This window comes from Pinus tabuliformis, chromosome X (assembly GCF_031772625.1).
Source record: "Pinus tabuliformis cultivar Carrire ecotype Pingquan chromosome X, CPIR1, whole genome shotgun sequence".
Taxonomy (NCBI): Eukaryota; Viridiplantae; Streptophyta; class Pinopsida; order Pinales; family Pinaceae; genus Pinus; species Pinus tabuliformis.
This window is the reverse complement of record NC_142308.1, coordinates 1,282,004,034-1,282,020,997: the sequence shown is the minus strand read 5'-3', so window position 1 is coordinate 1,282,020,997 and position 16,964 is coordinate 1,282,004,034. Positions and strand designations below refer to the sequence as shown.

At 34.0% G+C, this 16,964-nt stretch overlaps 1 protein-coding gene across 1 annotated transcript; it reads left to right on the top strand.

The window, feature by feature from the left end:
* Positions 1-9,536: 9,536 nt before the first annotated feature.
* LOC149144726 (G-type lectin S-receptor-like serine/threonine-protein kinase At1g34300) lies at positions 9,537-15,080 on the top strand. Its single transcript, XM_089447771.1, has 2 exons — positions 9,537-10,347; positions 12,281-15,080. Exons 1-2 carry the CDS (start codon positions 9,699-9,701, stop codon positions 14,107-14,109), a joined length of 2,478 nt encoding a protein of 825 aa, XP_089303897.1. The 5' UTR covers positions 9,537-9,698; the 3' UTR covers positions 14,110-15,080.
* The last annotated feature ends 1,884 nt before the right edge of the window (positions 15,081-16,964 follow it).

Below are 16,964 nucleotides of genomic sequence, written 5' to 3'. Positions count from 1 at the left end.
ATCTATAGGAATAGTTTTCCCTACCACAAGAGGAGTTTGCAGAATTACAGAAAATAAAAATAAAAAAGTATGCAAACAAACAAGGAAGCCCCATTCATTTTTCCCTTAGCCATTAATAGTTGATCCTCCTGTTGCAGGAATATCAGGAAGAGTGTTTTCTAATCACTTAGTGCCATAGTTACTACTTAAGTTGGACAAAAAAAAAAAGTAAAACTCACCAGTAGAAGAAAATAGTCAAACTCAAAGGGTTAGTTAATATTGCTAGAATGGAGGATGAAATGAATAAAATGATAGAATAAATGCCATTCCCAAGGCTATATGAAGAAAATAGGAGAGAATGGCTAAAAATATAGAACAAACAACTAAAAACCAACTACAATAAACACAAGGATCACTACAAACAAAGTACACTCATATTGCAACCTTGGAAACAACTTTAGAGATTGTGGCACACCTCTCTTTAGAGGAAATTAATTATAGATAGCCTTCAAAGGCTTACTCAATATTTTTGAAATAATAATGGTGTTGATTATAAACATGATTACAGAGAAAGGGACCATCCCTCTATAAGAAACCATAGAATTCATTAATTTTTACCTTCTTGACCTTGTGCTTACAGATTTGACCATATGGGATCCAAACCCATATTTGGGGGATGCACAATTGTTAGCATCTAGGTTAAGGCATGAGGAGATCAAAGTTGAAGAGGTCAAGAATAAAATGGGTGAGGAGTTGAAAGAGCCATTATGGATTAGGCTTGAGCACCCAAACCCATCCATCCTCACCTAAACTCATGTTATTCTAGCAGAAGACCCCAAGGTAGTGGAAGTTTACAAGTAGAGACAAGTGGAGGTGATATTCCACTTTGAATATACTTTTAGATTGCTAGAAGATGAATGTTCACAACATTTCCAAAGGATATGGAAAGCACTTCCCCATAATATGAAAATGAATACCACTCTCCTAGCCGATTACAAGTTGCACTTTCCAAAAATCCTTTGTACAAGAGACTGCAATGGATTGTACTTAGTTTCAACCCATCCCTATCGTTAAGGTTCCAAGAACATCAAAATCAGGAGAGGATTCCAGGGAATGGTAGTCCATTGAAGAGAATGTAGGTTTCCACCAATCAAACATAGCTACCTCTAGCTTAGCATGGAATATCAAGAAAGTTATCAAAGAGATGAATGAGTAGAGAGGAGAAGAAAAGTAAGTTGCTAAAAGGGTGAGAAACAATTATAGTAAGGGGGCATGATCGATCTCCCAACTAGGTAAAACATAAAGCCCATATAACCACTCCTAGGAACATAAAGGCTATGTCAACCTTCCTTTTTTCACTTAATGATACTTTCCTAGCTTAATGAGTTCTTGGGACAATCAAAGAGATTTTTCATACTTTATGTGGCTAACATGACTACTGTGCAGGATATTGAAATGATTTTTCATATATTTCAAGGAGATCCAACCAAAGATATTTGTGGGGCCTACTCTCTTCTTTAGAAGAATCCCAACTCATTTAACTAAGGATAGTAAATTTTCCTTCTTATTGTTGCATGGTGGCCTAGGAAATGAGAACCAATTTTTTAGGGATTTTGGAGGGAAAGCAGTCCTCCCCACAAGGAGGTGTCCCCCTACCCATCTTGTGTAAACAAGGGGCTTGAGTATACAAGTAGCAAAAGAAGAAAACCATAGTAGAGAATGCGAAGAATAGGAGAAGTTTAGATTTCAAGCAAGTTTTGCAACTTTGTCATGTACAAGAAACTTTTTAGTTAATGGAAGTGATAAATTTGATTTCAACTCTTAGTTTGGCTTTCTTCTAAGGGTTTTGGGCTTCCCTGGGTTACGACCCACCCCAGGGGCTCAAGATCCCCCTTATACCATTTATTTTCATGCATTTGTTTATCTCTACAAATAATTTATGAATGTTACTTTCATGGATGGTTAATTAGATAGTATTATTAGCAGTCATTTTATTTTAGCATTAGTTAATAACAATTGTAGTGATTACATTAGTTAAATGGCATGTTTACTTTAAATTTAGTTCAATTACTTTACCATTTTTTATTTGTTTCCCATCGTTCATTGTTTTTTCATTGTACCTTGTTTTGCAACTATGGGAAATCCTGCAACCTTCCATTTTTCTAGATTAACCTTACTACAAGTTGTTGTGATGCCTTCGATAGTTTTACTTTTTCATTTTCTAGCTTCTTCTTAACTTCTTTTTCTTCTAACCTCACATTTAGCATGTTCACCTGCTTGTTGGATTGTATCTCGTAGTAGTTTACAACTTGCCTTCTAAACTCTCTCATATTTGCACCAAATTCATTATTTGCCTTCCTTAGTGTATTACAACACTCTTGGAACCCTAATAATGAAACGTAGAGGTATAAAGACCTTGTCGATGCCTTTATTTGATTTATTGGAGAAACTGCTTCTTTTCTGCAAAATTATGGCTTACTATTTGCAAGCTTTTATTTCAACAATGCATTTGCTGTCCTTGCAACATAGAATAAGTGTGATTTCATTTCATTTTAGATAGAGTGTTTTTCCTTACTTTATTTCAAATAACTTAGGTTTGCGGGCTGTCTTTCTTCTTTCTTGTTATTTCTTGCAATTTTAGCTTTCTTGTAGTATAAAATAGTCAAAGCAATCTATGTATATCAAAATTCCATCTCAATATTTCCACCTACATAAAAGTCAATAAAAAGAAGAGATAGTTCTTGTTGCACACATAGCACCGACCCCTCTTAAGTTTGTGTGAACCCTAGGATGACAATAAAGTTGAGCCCCTTGGGAGTTTGTAATGCCCTACTTTATCTTATCATACTAATTTTGATTAGTGTTTAATTAACCTGCAGATATTGACTTACAATTATTAAATAATATTGGTATATACCTACACTTGTGAATCTGTAATTTTATTTTAATAATATGACTTTTATTATTTGTTATTATCCTATTCCCAAGGTGTCTTCTCAAATCTACTTTTGGATAAAATATGGTCTTCTCCAATTTATTTCTAAATCAAATATCTATATTTCTATTCCCAATGTGTCTTCTCAAATCTACTTTTGGATAAGATATGATCTTCTCCAATTTATTTCTAAATCAAATATCTATATTTTTATTCTCAATGTGTCTTCTCAAATCTACTTTTGGATAAAATATGGTCTTCTCCAATTTATTTATAAATCAAATATATATATTTCTATTCCCAAGGTGTCTTCTCAAATCTATCTTTGGATAACATATGGTCTTCTCCAATTTATTTCTAAATTGAATATCCATATTTCTATTCTCAAGGTGTCTTCTCAAATAAACTTTTGGATAAGATATGGTAAGGAACATCAAGGATATTAAATTAAAAGGATGAGGAGGTAGTCATGCAATTAATGGTAAGTAGTTGAGGTGGATGAGAGGAAGAGACATAAAGGGTAGGAGGATGAAAGGAGAAGAGGGGAGATCTTTGGTCTTTGTTTTAGCATTGGAAGGTTTTATTTTGGGGAGGAATGTGGAGAAAGAGAAGGAAGAGAATGGAAAGAAAAACGAGAGAACTCAAAATTGGATCTATGGGAGATTGCTGGTTTTAACTTGGACACACTACAACTGGTTGGACTTGGGCTCGAAGGGCTAAGGAACCTGTGGAGGTTCCCTATGCTAGGAAATCATTCCTAGTTTGCTGAGAGGTAATTCAATCGGGTAGTCCAGCAGGAGCATCTCAACAGAGTCAAGAGAATACCAACCAAACTACTGGTACATGTATTTTTCCATTTGTTGTTTATTTATGTAAATTGCCGCAATACAATTTCTTACTTATTTAATATGTTGTAAATAAATTTTACTTGTATATTATCATCAAATAAATGTTGAGTTATAAATAGGCTATTTTCCTTCTTATTGTGTTTAAATTAAATGATAAATTTGGTTTAGTTAGAAGACCTAGGTTAGTTCCTCACAGAGTTGCAACATTGTTGCTACAATATTGAGGGCCATCAATTATTCAATTATATTTTGTATTAATTGATATGCACTATTCAGGTATTGTGTAAGGTGAAAGTTTGCAAGTAATATGATTGTTTGACATGACTAGCACCATATTGTGGTCCATATTAGGGTCTTGACCTTATTTCTGTGTGGAGTGGAGGCATTTCCCACAGTGTAACCTCTAAACCTAGAGTTACATTAGGTCTATGATGGACACACTCCTCTTGATGTATGATGATGATTGCTAGTTGTTTGTTGAGGATGTTAGGTTGATATAGTCGACACTTCCACCATTTTGGTTCTATCAATGGTTAGATTGGTATAGCTAACCCCTTAGTATATTGCACCAAACATATCAGATGGGAACGAAAGTAGGTTAGGGAGGATTGGTGGATAGAGTGTCGTTATCAACTCCATACGGAAAGTGATTTCTTCATATGTTTTTCTTAATTTTGGTTACTACATCTTCCTCCCTATTTTATTATGTTTGATTATCATATTACTCCTTGATTGTTTATATCCTCTTAACTCTAACTTTGGGAAAAAGTTTTGTGAAGGAGGGGCATATGTAATGCCCACCCTCTATTCCCATTATGCTATGTTAGGTTATTAGCCTATTTGCTATGAGATTGGTTGTCGTGATTTATTCTTATTAGGCTATTAATATACATATGAGGGACATGTATGCTAAATATATACCCACACCTTGCACGAATATGCTAGTATTCTATGGTTTACTATGATAGTTGAATCATAATGCAACTTTATGATTAAGCCTTCATGTTGATTAAATCTTAATTATTGTAGAAATCTATTTATCCATTCAACTTGATTAGTGGGAAATTAAATGATTATCCCTTAATCTTAATTAATAATTAATAAATGATGAATATTTTCTTAATGATCAATTTAATATCAAAGTTAATCGAGATTCTTATGCAATCCATTGATTTTGAACATACTTTTGAGATTCTATTATTTTATTATGTAATTATTATATGGTGCAATGTAGTCGGATGAATGATTTAACCACCTAAGGCTCTTTAACTTGGGGATAATGAGGTAGGTGAGAGAGATGGGGGGGAGGAGGGAGCTTGAGCGATTTTGAAGGGAGCTTTCATAAATGTGGTAGGTAGAAAACTAAAGGGAGTAGGTGGACACTTTGAGGGAGAGATAAGGAGAATGATGGAAAGGTGGAAGAGGACATCACTTGAGGAGAATTTTTGTTTATGTTTTTGAGTGGAGGAGGGTAAAGGAGGAATCCGAGGAAACATGACGATGATAAGCTTGGGCTTGGAGGGCTAGGTAAACTGTGAAGGTTCCCTAAGATTGGAAGCTGGATATGCTATTCCTAGTTGATTGGGTGGCATAAGCCGAGTGGTTCCTCAAGGAGCAACACAATAATAGGGAAACAACAACAACTAAGTATTTTCTTGTTATTTATTAAATTCATTTAAATATGCTTGTGAAATGTATTGTCTACATTATAAGTATGTTGTTGAAATAAACATGAAATGAATGATTGTGTAGATATATACAACTAAATAAATAAGATTTGTTGAATATAGATGAAACAAATTATTTTTTATAAACTTAAGGCCCTGAGAAAGGGGGCATCACATAAAGATAGTTATCTCTTTTGCCCCCATGCTCTCTGAACTTGATGTTTATAAAGACTATAATTTACACTAATACTACCAAAGAAGCCATGATCCGGATTTAAACAGGAACGCAACAAATTACAGAGATAACCATATACACAAAGATGCAGCGGAAATAATACTTCATTTCATTAATGGAAAATACTGAAATATGCTTACAACCAGAAATGGAAATAAACCAGCTAGGGCGATGGTAGCTTATCTCTGAGAAGAGATGTGATGGCTACATGCCTCTGAACTGTGTTACAATGAGGCTCGAAGGCCTATTTATTGTTGAGAAACAATGGAAAACCCTTAACATTCCAAAACCTAACCCTAGGAGATGAAACACCAAACTGTGGGCCCCGTTTGGGGGTAAGTTGGTACATCAACTTCCCGGGGTCGTAACTTTGGCATATGATCTCCGTTTGACGCGTACAATAGCTCATTAGAAAGATCTATCCGAGCACTATCATTGTTGGAACGGGCAACATCGGTCCATTCCATGGACCCATGTTGCCCTCGGATTCCCCAAAAAAACGTCGTTTAGGGCCTCAAAACGGCTCCAGAAGTTCAGGACCCGAAAAATTGCTAAAAATAGTAAGTTGTGCTATAATTAAGGAAACTGAAAATGCTGAGAAAGACAATGGTGGGGGTCCAGGTGGACTTGGCAGGTGGCCACCAATATCCACCTGGATCAAGCCATTTCCACAATTTTGATGCAACTCAATCATCGAGGCTTTGAAAATCCTATTTATTATATGAATCAAGTCTTGGTGAATTTAAGAGGAAATATTCTATTATCGAGAAGCATGCTTGCATATTGGTGAAATCCATTGAAAATTTTTAACATTTTATTTTAGGAAAGCATGCAATTACAAAAGATCCCTAACTTATTATTAAATTTATATCATCTGAAACTCATCCATCAGGGAAGTTAGCTCATTTATTGGCTAAGATTCAAGAGCATGACTTGAAGATTGTGACTTGCAAGATCATTAATAGGAGTGAATTCACTTTCCATTTAGTCCAAAATGTTGAATCCATTAATAAGATAGATCATGAGGATTCTTGACTATTTTCCTTATTTGTAATTGATCTTGTAGAAGACAAGATCAATGTTGTTGGCCATTATTTCTCCCATGACATTATCTGTTATCCACAAATGAAACATTATCTATTATCTCGAGCTTAATGAAAGAAGAAAGCTTAGGCCAGAAGCCACCAAGTATGATATATCATTACCACTTTGTTTTTTTTAAGTGTGTTGATGGAATGCTTCTATGATTGTATTGACCCAAGCACCTCCTAGAAGATGTTAAATGTTATTCATGGAGTTTTTTTATCAATACATTCACATAGGGGGACACTTCACACTAAAAACCACTACTCACAAGCTCATGAAAATGGGTTTTTATTGGCTCTCCATGATTAAAGATTCCTTCAAATTGATTTAGTCATGTGAAAACTACCAATGATTAGCTAGAAGGGAGAACATCTTTGCATTACTATCAAACCCTATTGTTCAACCCTTTTTTTTTGCAAAATGAGAGTTAGGCTTCATTGGTCCAATCAATCCTCCATTAGTGTTACCAACTCACCTAATGGGTAACAACTATGTATATAGAGAGAGAGACCCAACCTCTTTTTCACTATAGTTTTTCTCCAATTTGAGTAGGAAACTTGGTGGAAGTTATAGTTCCTCTTGATACATGAGAATTTTAACTCTGCAACTTTATTCTTAGAGGTTTTGACTCATTTTAAGATGGTTCAAACCATTAAAATTTTGAAAAGAATAAGTAAATCAAAGTACAACTTTACCTTAAAAAAATAAAATAAAAATACTAATAAAATAAAAAATTTAAAAAATAAAAAAATAAAACAAAAACATTAGTTAAAAAGATAAATTTATTCATTTCAACTCATTATATATATATATATATATATATATATATATATATATATATATAATATTCTTTTTAGTATTCATAAAATTAACTATAAAAAAAATTGGCTTTAAATGTAAAATTCAAATGATTTTGAACATAAAATTTATATATTTCTAATATGCATCTAAAATTGATAATTTTGAATATAAAATTTTAACATCAAAATGAAAATATGTTTTTTAGATTTTGAATATAATTAACTTTGACACTCATAAAAAATAAAAACCTTATTTTCCAAATTTATAAAATCAATAATATAGACAAACCTTATTTTAAATATAAAAGATTAATATCACAATTAATAATTTTGAATATAAAACTTCAACATCAAAATGAAAATATGTTTTTTGGGTTTTGAATATAATAAATTTTCACACCATAGAAAGTGGAAACCTTATTTTACAAGTTCATAAAATTAATAATATAGACAAACTTTATTTTAAATATAAAATATTAATATCACAATTGATAACTTTGAATATAAAATTTCAACATCAAAATGAAAATATGTTTTTGGGCTTTGAATATAATTAATTTTGACATACATAGAAAATAGAAATCTTATTTTCCAAATTCATAAAATTCATAAGATACACAAATCTTATTTTAAATATAAAATATTAATACCAGAATTGATCATTTTCCAAATTCATAAAATTCATAAGATACACAAATCTTATTTTAAATATAAAATATTAATACCACAATTGATCCTTTTAAATATAAAATTTCAACATCAAAATAAAATATGTTTATTGGGTTTTGAATATAATTAACTTGAACATGCATAGAAAATAAAAAGCTTATTTTCCAAATTCATAAAATCAATAAGATAAACAAACTTTATTTTAAATATAGAACATTAATATCAATGATGGACATCTAATTAATTTATAAAATAATTAAAAATAACTATTTAAAAATAAAATTTCAAAATAAATTATCATAATAAATTATCTCTTCTGATTGATTATTAATATATAAATTTTAATTAAAAATAATTTAAATATAAACTTATAACATATATTTGATAGTTGGTAAAGCTAATTAAACGGATTATTTTAAACATAAAATTTTAAATTTTAACTTTATCACACGGATAATATATTTTCCACGACCACTTGTCTTGCTCACGCTTTAATATTAAAAAATGATATAAAATAAGGATTAAATTGTTTTATGGAGAGTTTGATCCACATATTTACAATATTGGTGACAGCACTTTATAAATGGACAAATCGTTTTTCATTCAACGTTCAAACTTATCTCCATTTCAATTTAACTAAATTTTAAAATAAAACACAGATATTACTTTTTGGACGAGTCTATGGAGGTAGAGGAATGGATGGTATTGTTATTTTTGGTTGAAATTTGGGTAAATTTTTTTTAACAAATTTTGCGAAAATGAAAACAAGATTCAATCATATTTTTAAAAATAAAAATGAATTCAACACCATCAAAAACTTTAAAAATACTTAAAATATTGAAATTTACGGATTGTAATCTAAATTTTCAAAAAACCCTATCAAAATTTACCAAAATATATCAAATATTACAGAAATATTAAAAAATGACCGTTTCACGTATCTCATGTTCCCTATATCACGGCTTGAGACATCGATTCAACAACCGCACATTGATGCGATACACACGCGCTGGTTCAAAGATATCCTGCAAGAATTTTGTTGCGAAAATTGACTCTGAAATTTGCACCTCAAACTTAACGTTGAAATTATCATCTTTTGAAACGCGTAATGGACTGTCAACCACATACATTTTAAATCCTAAACAATATTTTCTTGGTCTTCCACGAACCGTGTGCAGTAACTTTTTGGCACAACTTTCCATTATCTAGAATCACTGACTCGCACCCCTAGAAACGATCTTCGCAAGTCACCTCCGATAGCGATTTCGACAAAAGTTAAATGACTAAATTAATATCCGCAACTACTTCCTTTTGGGACTTTAATATTCCAAGAAACAGATTGGCATATGGGACACGTTTGGTCATTTTCCATGGGATTGAATTTGGGAATGTCGAGCTACTCATCGATGAATTCATAATTGGGTGTATCAATCTGTATTTGTAACAGACATTAGCTTCGGCTACCGTGTCTCTCTAACAATGAAATTTCCAATGACATATTGTTTGCTCTGCCTGACGTTATATGCCATATCTGTTCTTGTAGTTTGTGCAGAGGTGCAGACAGGATCGATCCTCAAACCTTCGGACAGGCCGCCCGTCTGGTCTTCTCCGAACAATAGCTTCACCTTTGGCTTTTACAGCAGCGGAAACGAGGGACTCTACGTTGTGGGGATCGCCTTTGCTGATATAAATGAAACCACTCTCGTATGGACTGCAGGCAGAGGTGCCCCAGTCAACCAAGGAGCCCAGTTGCAGTTTCAGAGCGATGGAGACCTAGTTTTACTCAATGGAACGGGCAGCCAGGTCTGGAAGAGTGGTACTGCTAATAAAGGCGTAGTGTCTGCTCTAATGGGAGATGATGGCAATTTAGTGTTGAAGAACAGGAGCTCTGGAAAAGTGTGGGAAAGCTTCAACAATCCCACTGATACTCTCCTAGTTGGCCAGGTGTTTCCTGTGGGACAAACCCTCAGTATGGGTTCTTATTCCTTCGCTTTCGATTCTTTTGGGAATCTTTCTCTCAAATGGCAAAACAACATCACATACTGGAACGTCAGCTTCTCGCAGCCGTCCAGCTTACTCAAACTTCAACTGAATGATCAGGGGATATTCTCCCTCACCAATTCCACCGGTAAGTGGTTTTGCTATTGGTATTTTGTAACAGTCATTCCCTCTGTTTCTGACCGGATTCTGTGTATATCGAGGTGTAGCTCAAAAAATTTGAATCTTATTAGCCTATAAAACAACCAACCTTACCATCTAATCATGTCCCCCATGATATCCAATCTTGTTTTCAGATGCTCGATAATTTATTCTTTGCCCATGGAAGGAATTTAGAAATATTTATCTGTTTTGCATTCAGCAATATGCTTTCCATTTGCCATTAAGGATTTTGGGCGTGTTTATATGGTTTGCGCTCAGCAATATGCTTTCCATTTCCTAGTACTTTCTTCCTAGATAGATGCTGGACTTTTTTTCCAAGGAAAATCACATGGGCAACCCAAGGCATGCTTCCCCACATTTTAAATGACATCCCTATGAAGGCTGTCAGTCTAAAGTGTAAAGTGGTATGCCTCATCTAAGGGATTCGAACCAGACGCTAATAGCTTGTCAGTGTAGACTGGTATGCCTCATCCAAGAGATTCGAACCAGACGCTGCTGGCACAAAACTAGCCAAATGCCTAAAAACAATGGCAACAACTGTTTGAAATACTCTCTTGGCTTAACCGGACGCTTGATGATTTATTTCTTGCCCATGTAGAGAATTTTGAAGATGTTTAGTTGTTCTACTTTCAGCAACATGCTCCCTATTTGCTATTAATTTCCAGAACGACGCAGGATCTTGCTTTCAGATTCTTGATGATTTGCTCTTTGCCCATGTAAAGAATGGACAGATCTTTTGTTTTCAGATGCTTGATGATTTATGCTTTATCCATGTGAAAAATTTTAGGGACATTTAACCGTTTTGCATTCAGCAATATGCTTTCCATCTGCCACTACTTCTTAAGATAGATGCAGAAATTGATTTCAGATGCCTGATGATTTAGCCTTTACGTAAAGAATTTTGGGGATGTTTTTCTTTTTTGCAGTTAGAATTATGCATTCCATTTACCTTTAATTCCTAGATAGATGCAGGACCTTGTTTCAGATGCTTGACGATTTTTGCCCCGAATTTTGGATGTGTTTATCTGGTTTGTTTTCAGCGATATGCTCTCCATTTGCCATTAATTCCTAGATGTATGCAGGATCCTTTCAAATGCTTGAGAATTTATTATTTACCCATGTGACCATTCCTAGATAGATTCAAGACCTTTTTGGATGCTTAATTTATTCTTTTCCCATATAAAGAATTTCAGATTCTTGATAATTTATTCTTTGCCTATGATTTACCACTTGAAAAACCCAATTAGGTGTTGATACATAAGAGGTCATTTCATCATATTTTGAGGAGGACGACTGCTTCAGCTTATTTTCTTAACGTCCGAGTTACCCGCCTCATTAACTGCCCCTTTAGGAATTTTTGTACCAGTAATACCAATCTTGAATTTGGTCTATAAGTAGAAGCGTTGAAATTCAAAAATTGTGATATCCATCACTATATAGCTAATTATAATATCGCTCAAGTGTGGTTTGTCAGGGCTTGCTGAAAGAATTTGGGGGATGTTTGTGTGTCTTGCATTCAGGAATATGCTTTCTATTTACCATTCCTACATAGATGCAGGATCTTGTTTTCAAATGCTTCGTAATTTTATTCTTTGCCAATGTAAAGAATTTTGGGGATGTTTATCTGCTTTGCATTCAGCAATATGCTTTCCATTTGCTATTCCTACATAAATATGGTATCATCTTCTCAGATACTTATCATTTATTCTTTTCCCACTAAAGAATTTTGGGAATGTTTATCTGTTTTGCATTCAGCAATATGCTTTCCATTTGTCATTAATTTGTAGATAGCTGAATGATCTGAAAGTGATTACAGTTCAGCAGAAGAGGATTAGGTCTATCTGGGACTTAGTTATCATATAAAATTATGATTGAAACTAATCCCAAAAAGAAAATTTCAGGTTCCCAGCTCTGGCTGACTCGTAGCAGCGATTACACAGACATTTCCGTTACAGTGAGAAGAATCACGTTGGATTCAGATGGGAATTTACGGGCATATGGGTGGCATGGAACCACTCAGTCATGGCAGGTGGGATGGAGTGCTGTGGAAGACCAATGTCAAGTGTATGGATGGTGTGGGAACTCTGGAATATGTGTTTACAATCAGACTGCGCCATATTGCATATGCCCGTCTCTGGATTTTGACCTTGTGGATCCTAAGGATCCAATGCAGGGATGCAAAAGGAAGGAGAACATCTCCTCATGTCCCAGCAACCAGAGCATGGTGATGATGAACCATACGGAATTCTTGTCTTACCCTCCAGAATCGGGTTCTGATAAATTTTTCTTGGGCTTTACTGATTGTAGGCAAAATTGCCTTAATAATCCCACATGCTCCGCATCAACAATCTTAAGCGATGGTTCTGGCACCTGCAGACTTAAGACATCGAATTTTACTAGTGGTTATCAATCAGCGGCTATTCCAAGCACTTCTTATGTAAAAGTGTGTGGACCAGGTCGTCCTACACCTCTGTTATCTCCTTCTCCACCAACAACGAAGACTACTAGGAAACTATCTTCACTTGGAATAATTCTAGCAGTGACAGGTACTGTGATCGGCTTGATTCTTTTTGAAACAGGCCTTTGGTGGGCTTGTTGGAGGAATAGTAGTAGGTTTAGGAGTCCATCAGCCCAGTACACTCTTCTGGAATATGCCTCTGGAGCTCCAGTCCAGTTCTCTTATAAAGAGCTCCAGCAAGCTACCAAGGATTTCAAAGATAAAGTGGGTTCTGGTGGGTTTGGAACAGTGTACAAGGGAACATTGTCAAACAAGACTATGGTTGCAGTGAAGAAACTTGAAGGAATTGAGCAAGGGGAGAAACAGTTTCGCATGGAGGTTGCGACCATTGGCAGCACTCACCACTTTAACTTGGCGAAACTTATTGGATTTTGCTCAGAAAGACGGCATAGGTTGCTGGTTTACGAGTTCATGAAAAATACTTCTCTAGATAATTTTCTCTTCGCTTCAGCTGATGATTCGTCTAAGAAGCTTGATTGGGACGCCCGCTTCGGCATAGCCCTTGGAACTGCAAGAGGAATCACATATTTACACGAAGAGTGCAGAGATTGCATCATTCATTGTGATATTAAACCTGAGAATATACTGTTAGATGACAATTTCAATGCCAAAGTCTCTGATTTTGGGCTTGCCAAGCTCATAAATGTGAGAGAACATCAAAATCGTGCTTTGACTAGTGTTATGGGCACGAGAGGATATTTGGCTCCAGAGTGGCTTGCCAATTTACCAATCACTTCCAAATCTGATGTTTTCAGTTATGGAATGGTTTTGCTGGAGCTCGTTGGTGGAAGAAGAAACTTTGATATCTCTGCAAACTCGGGAAGAAGGAAGTTCTCGACATGGGCATTTGAGCAATTTGAACTGGGGAATATTTCAAGCATAGTAGATGAGAGGCTTGGTGAGAATATAAATATGGGTCAGGTTCGGAGGGCCATTCAAGTTAGTTTTTGGTGTATTCAAGAGCAGTCTTCTAGGCGGCCCTCAATGGGAAAGGTTGTTCAGATGCTTGAGGGTGTTTTGCCTATAGAGAGACCACCAGCCCCTAAATCTTTTGAAGGACATCAAAGCAGTGCCAGTGTCAGCACTAATGATAGCAGAATCTCTGTGCTTGCAGCTTCTCCTTCTCCGTTGACTTCTTCCTCTTCCAGGTATGCCTTTGAGCGTTCAGATTCTCAGAAGAATACAGAGGAGATACTCTCTTCTGGCAGGTAACTTTTGAATTGTACAAGCATGGATTTATGTTTAAGCGCTGAACCTGGCCAGCTCAAAGCTAGAATTAATGGACAGGAAAGGAATGGCGCTTCAAAGAGCTTGCAGTTTGCCTTTGATGTGTCAAGGCCAACTATAACTATTTTTGAATATTGGTTTTTAATCAAAATGCCAAACCAAGGCATTCTGTAAGCTACCTACGATATTGCTATAAATTCAACCGATGTAAACAAGCATCTCAGTTAGGCAGCTTCTACTTTTAGATTCATAGGCTCGAGTAATTGTCAGATCTATTGTCTCAGCAGCAGCAGCAGATATTGAAGTGGCATTGTCAGAGGATGCTCTATGAAATCAGGGTTTGCTACGAGGGGTAGTCCGCTTAAGATATTCTTTGACGCCTTGCTTGCTTAAGGAGCCATTTAACAAAATAAAATATCATCTAAATAATGCAAAATCAAAGGGTAATCCTGACCTGTTTCCTGCAATCTTCTCCCTTTGAGGCATTATGAATAGGGGGATGAGACTCCGGTGGAAACCTGGACAATTTAGAAGGGACTAAAGTATATTTCTCTTGGCACAAATGACTACTGTTTCTTTTCTGTAGATGATCGGTGGAATGTAATAAGTATTATCTTTATTGCAGAGGTCCATAAATGCCGGGCCCGTTTCTGTTCAACCCTTTACCAATTTCCTATTATATCATAGCCCATTTAGTTGAACCAATTCCTATTATATCATAGCCCATTTAGTTGAACTGTCTATGTTGCGAAACTGGATATTTTTGCAGAAGGGATTTTTGCTCGCTTACATATTCTTTTGCATTCTCTAGGTAAATCTGTAAGTATCAGTGTGAAAGCGTGATATATATAGAGAAGAAAACCCACCATAAATAAATCTGTAAATATCACTCATGTGAAGGCTGGATATTTCTTCATAAGAAAACAAGCAATAAAAGCAATTTATTGTACATTTGACATCTGAATGATTCATTCAAAGTGATGCTATTTCTGGTTCATATTATTGTAGCATCATATCACATGAGGGAGATGGATAACCTGTTAAAGATTTGGGTTTTTTTAATGAGGTGTTCGGTATTAAATAAAGGTGTAGTTTAGTTGTTTTAGGTTTGTTTTTGGGAATTTGTCTGTATAAGTGAAATTGTAAATTTTTGCTACTTAAATGGTTTTTGAATATATAAGTAATTTTAGCATTATAGATAATGCTACTTAAATTTAATTTAATTACAAATTTCAAGCTAGATAACAAAAAATAATCAACATTAAAGAGGCTGATTTAAATATGTTGATAATTTAAATGTTGAAAATAGGCAGCATAATATTTAGAAGCACTGTAATTTTAGCAAAGATTTTTAGGAGAAATCATATAGATATTAGAGTGGGTAGATATTTTTCGGACTTCAACCTTTGTCTTGAACCTTTGTCTTGACGATGAACCTCTGTAGAGATTCGAAACTGAAACTGGTAAATCATAAATTAAAAAAAAACCTCCCATCTGAGACTCTGATTTTAGTGAAAAATTTCATCACTATAATAATAAAAAAAATTATAATTACCGAATTTGAACTTCAAAGATAAATTTGGATGTCGAAAATAATCATCAAAAATCTATATAATTTCAGCGATCAATTTCATCGCTATAAAATACAAATTTATAATTGCTGAATTTGGGCTTCCAACGTAACGGTAATTTAAAAATATAAAAATTCTCTGAGAAATTTAAAAATATAAAAATCAACAGAATGCCCGACACAATTCGATCACTAAACTAAAAAAAATTATAGTCGCTGAATTTGAGATTCAGCGTAACGGTAATAAAAATTTAATACATAAAAAATTCTGAAAGTTATTTCTTTTAGTGAAGAAGTAATTTTTAGTGAATTACTATAATAATATTTTAATAATATTAGTCTTAATAATATATTCATAATATACAGAGGAGGTTTCAACTTCTTTTTACACAGTTTTTTCCGTTAATATAAGATTTCAAAAATTAAAATTTATATTTTTAATATTTCTTAAACTAAAGAAAAAACAAAAAAAAAACAAAAAACAGGTTGGTTGAATTTATCATAATTTTATATTGTAATGCTATCGCTGTAATTTTGACCGAATATGGCATGCAAAGACTCCGCGTTCGCTGCATTCGATATGTATGGCCCACTTTTGTTTTTATTTGACCAGAGAAAGTGATACAGAGGATTGTCAGACTCTGAATTAGATCTGAGCAACGTGTTGCTTACTTTTTATATAATCCCTTGACATTGGGACGTTTTATTTGAATTTCTTTTGTATTAAGAGGGTCTGATTGAAGAAATGAGATGTAAACTTTTGTTATTAAAAAGTTCACTAAATGCATTACAGATATTGATATGTTTAGTGCATCTTATTCAATATTATATGTAATATGTTTGGTTTGTTATATATAATATGAATTGATTGATTGTTAAGCTGTTTCAAAGAAAGTTTGAAATATAATTTTTATAAAATATTAATACATTTTTGGTTTTTAAATGTGTAATAGATTCATTACATATAGAAGTTATGAGGAAAGTGATTATAAAAAGGAATACAAGACACATGCATTACAATATAAAGGATTTCAAATTAATTAAAAAAAAGGAATGGAAGACACATGTATTATAATACAAAGGATTTTAAATTAATTAAAGTTGTTGGAGTAACTATGATTTCCTGCTTTTTCATTGCTTCATCATGTCCAAGTTCAAAATCTCAAATAGCTTGAATAAGGGTATAATATTAAAGGTCAAATTGGTTGAGCATTTAAAAAACCACACCCTAAAATCCCTCTGCATGCAACGAGTTCCTTGATATCCCAAT

Excerpts from the sequence above, each read along its gene's own strand:
- LOC149144726 (XM_089447771.1), top strand. The coding sequence starts at position 9,699 with ATGAAATTTCCAATGACATATTGTTTGCTCTGCCTGACGTTATATGCC. Across the intron at positions 10,348-12,280 it reads CTCCCTCACCAATTCCACCG|GTTCCCAGCTCTGGCTGACT; the intron begins GTAAGTGGTTTT and ends AGAAAATTTCAG.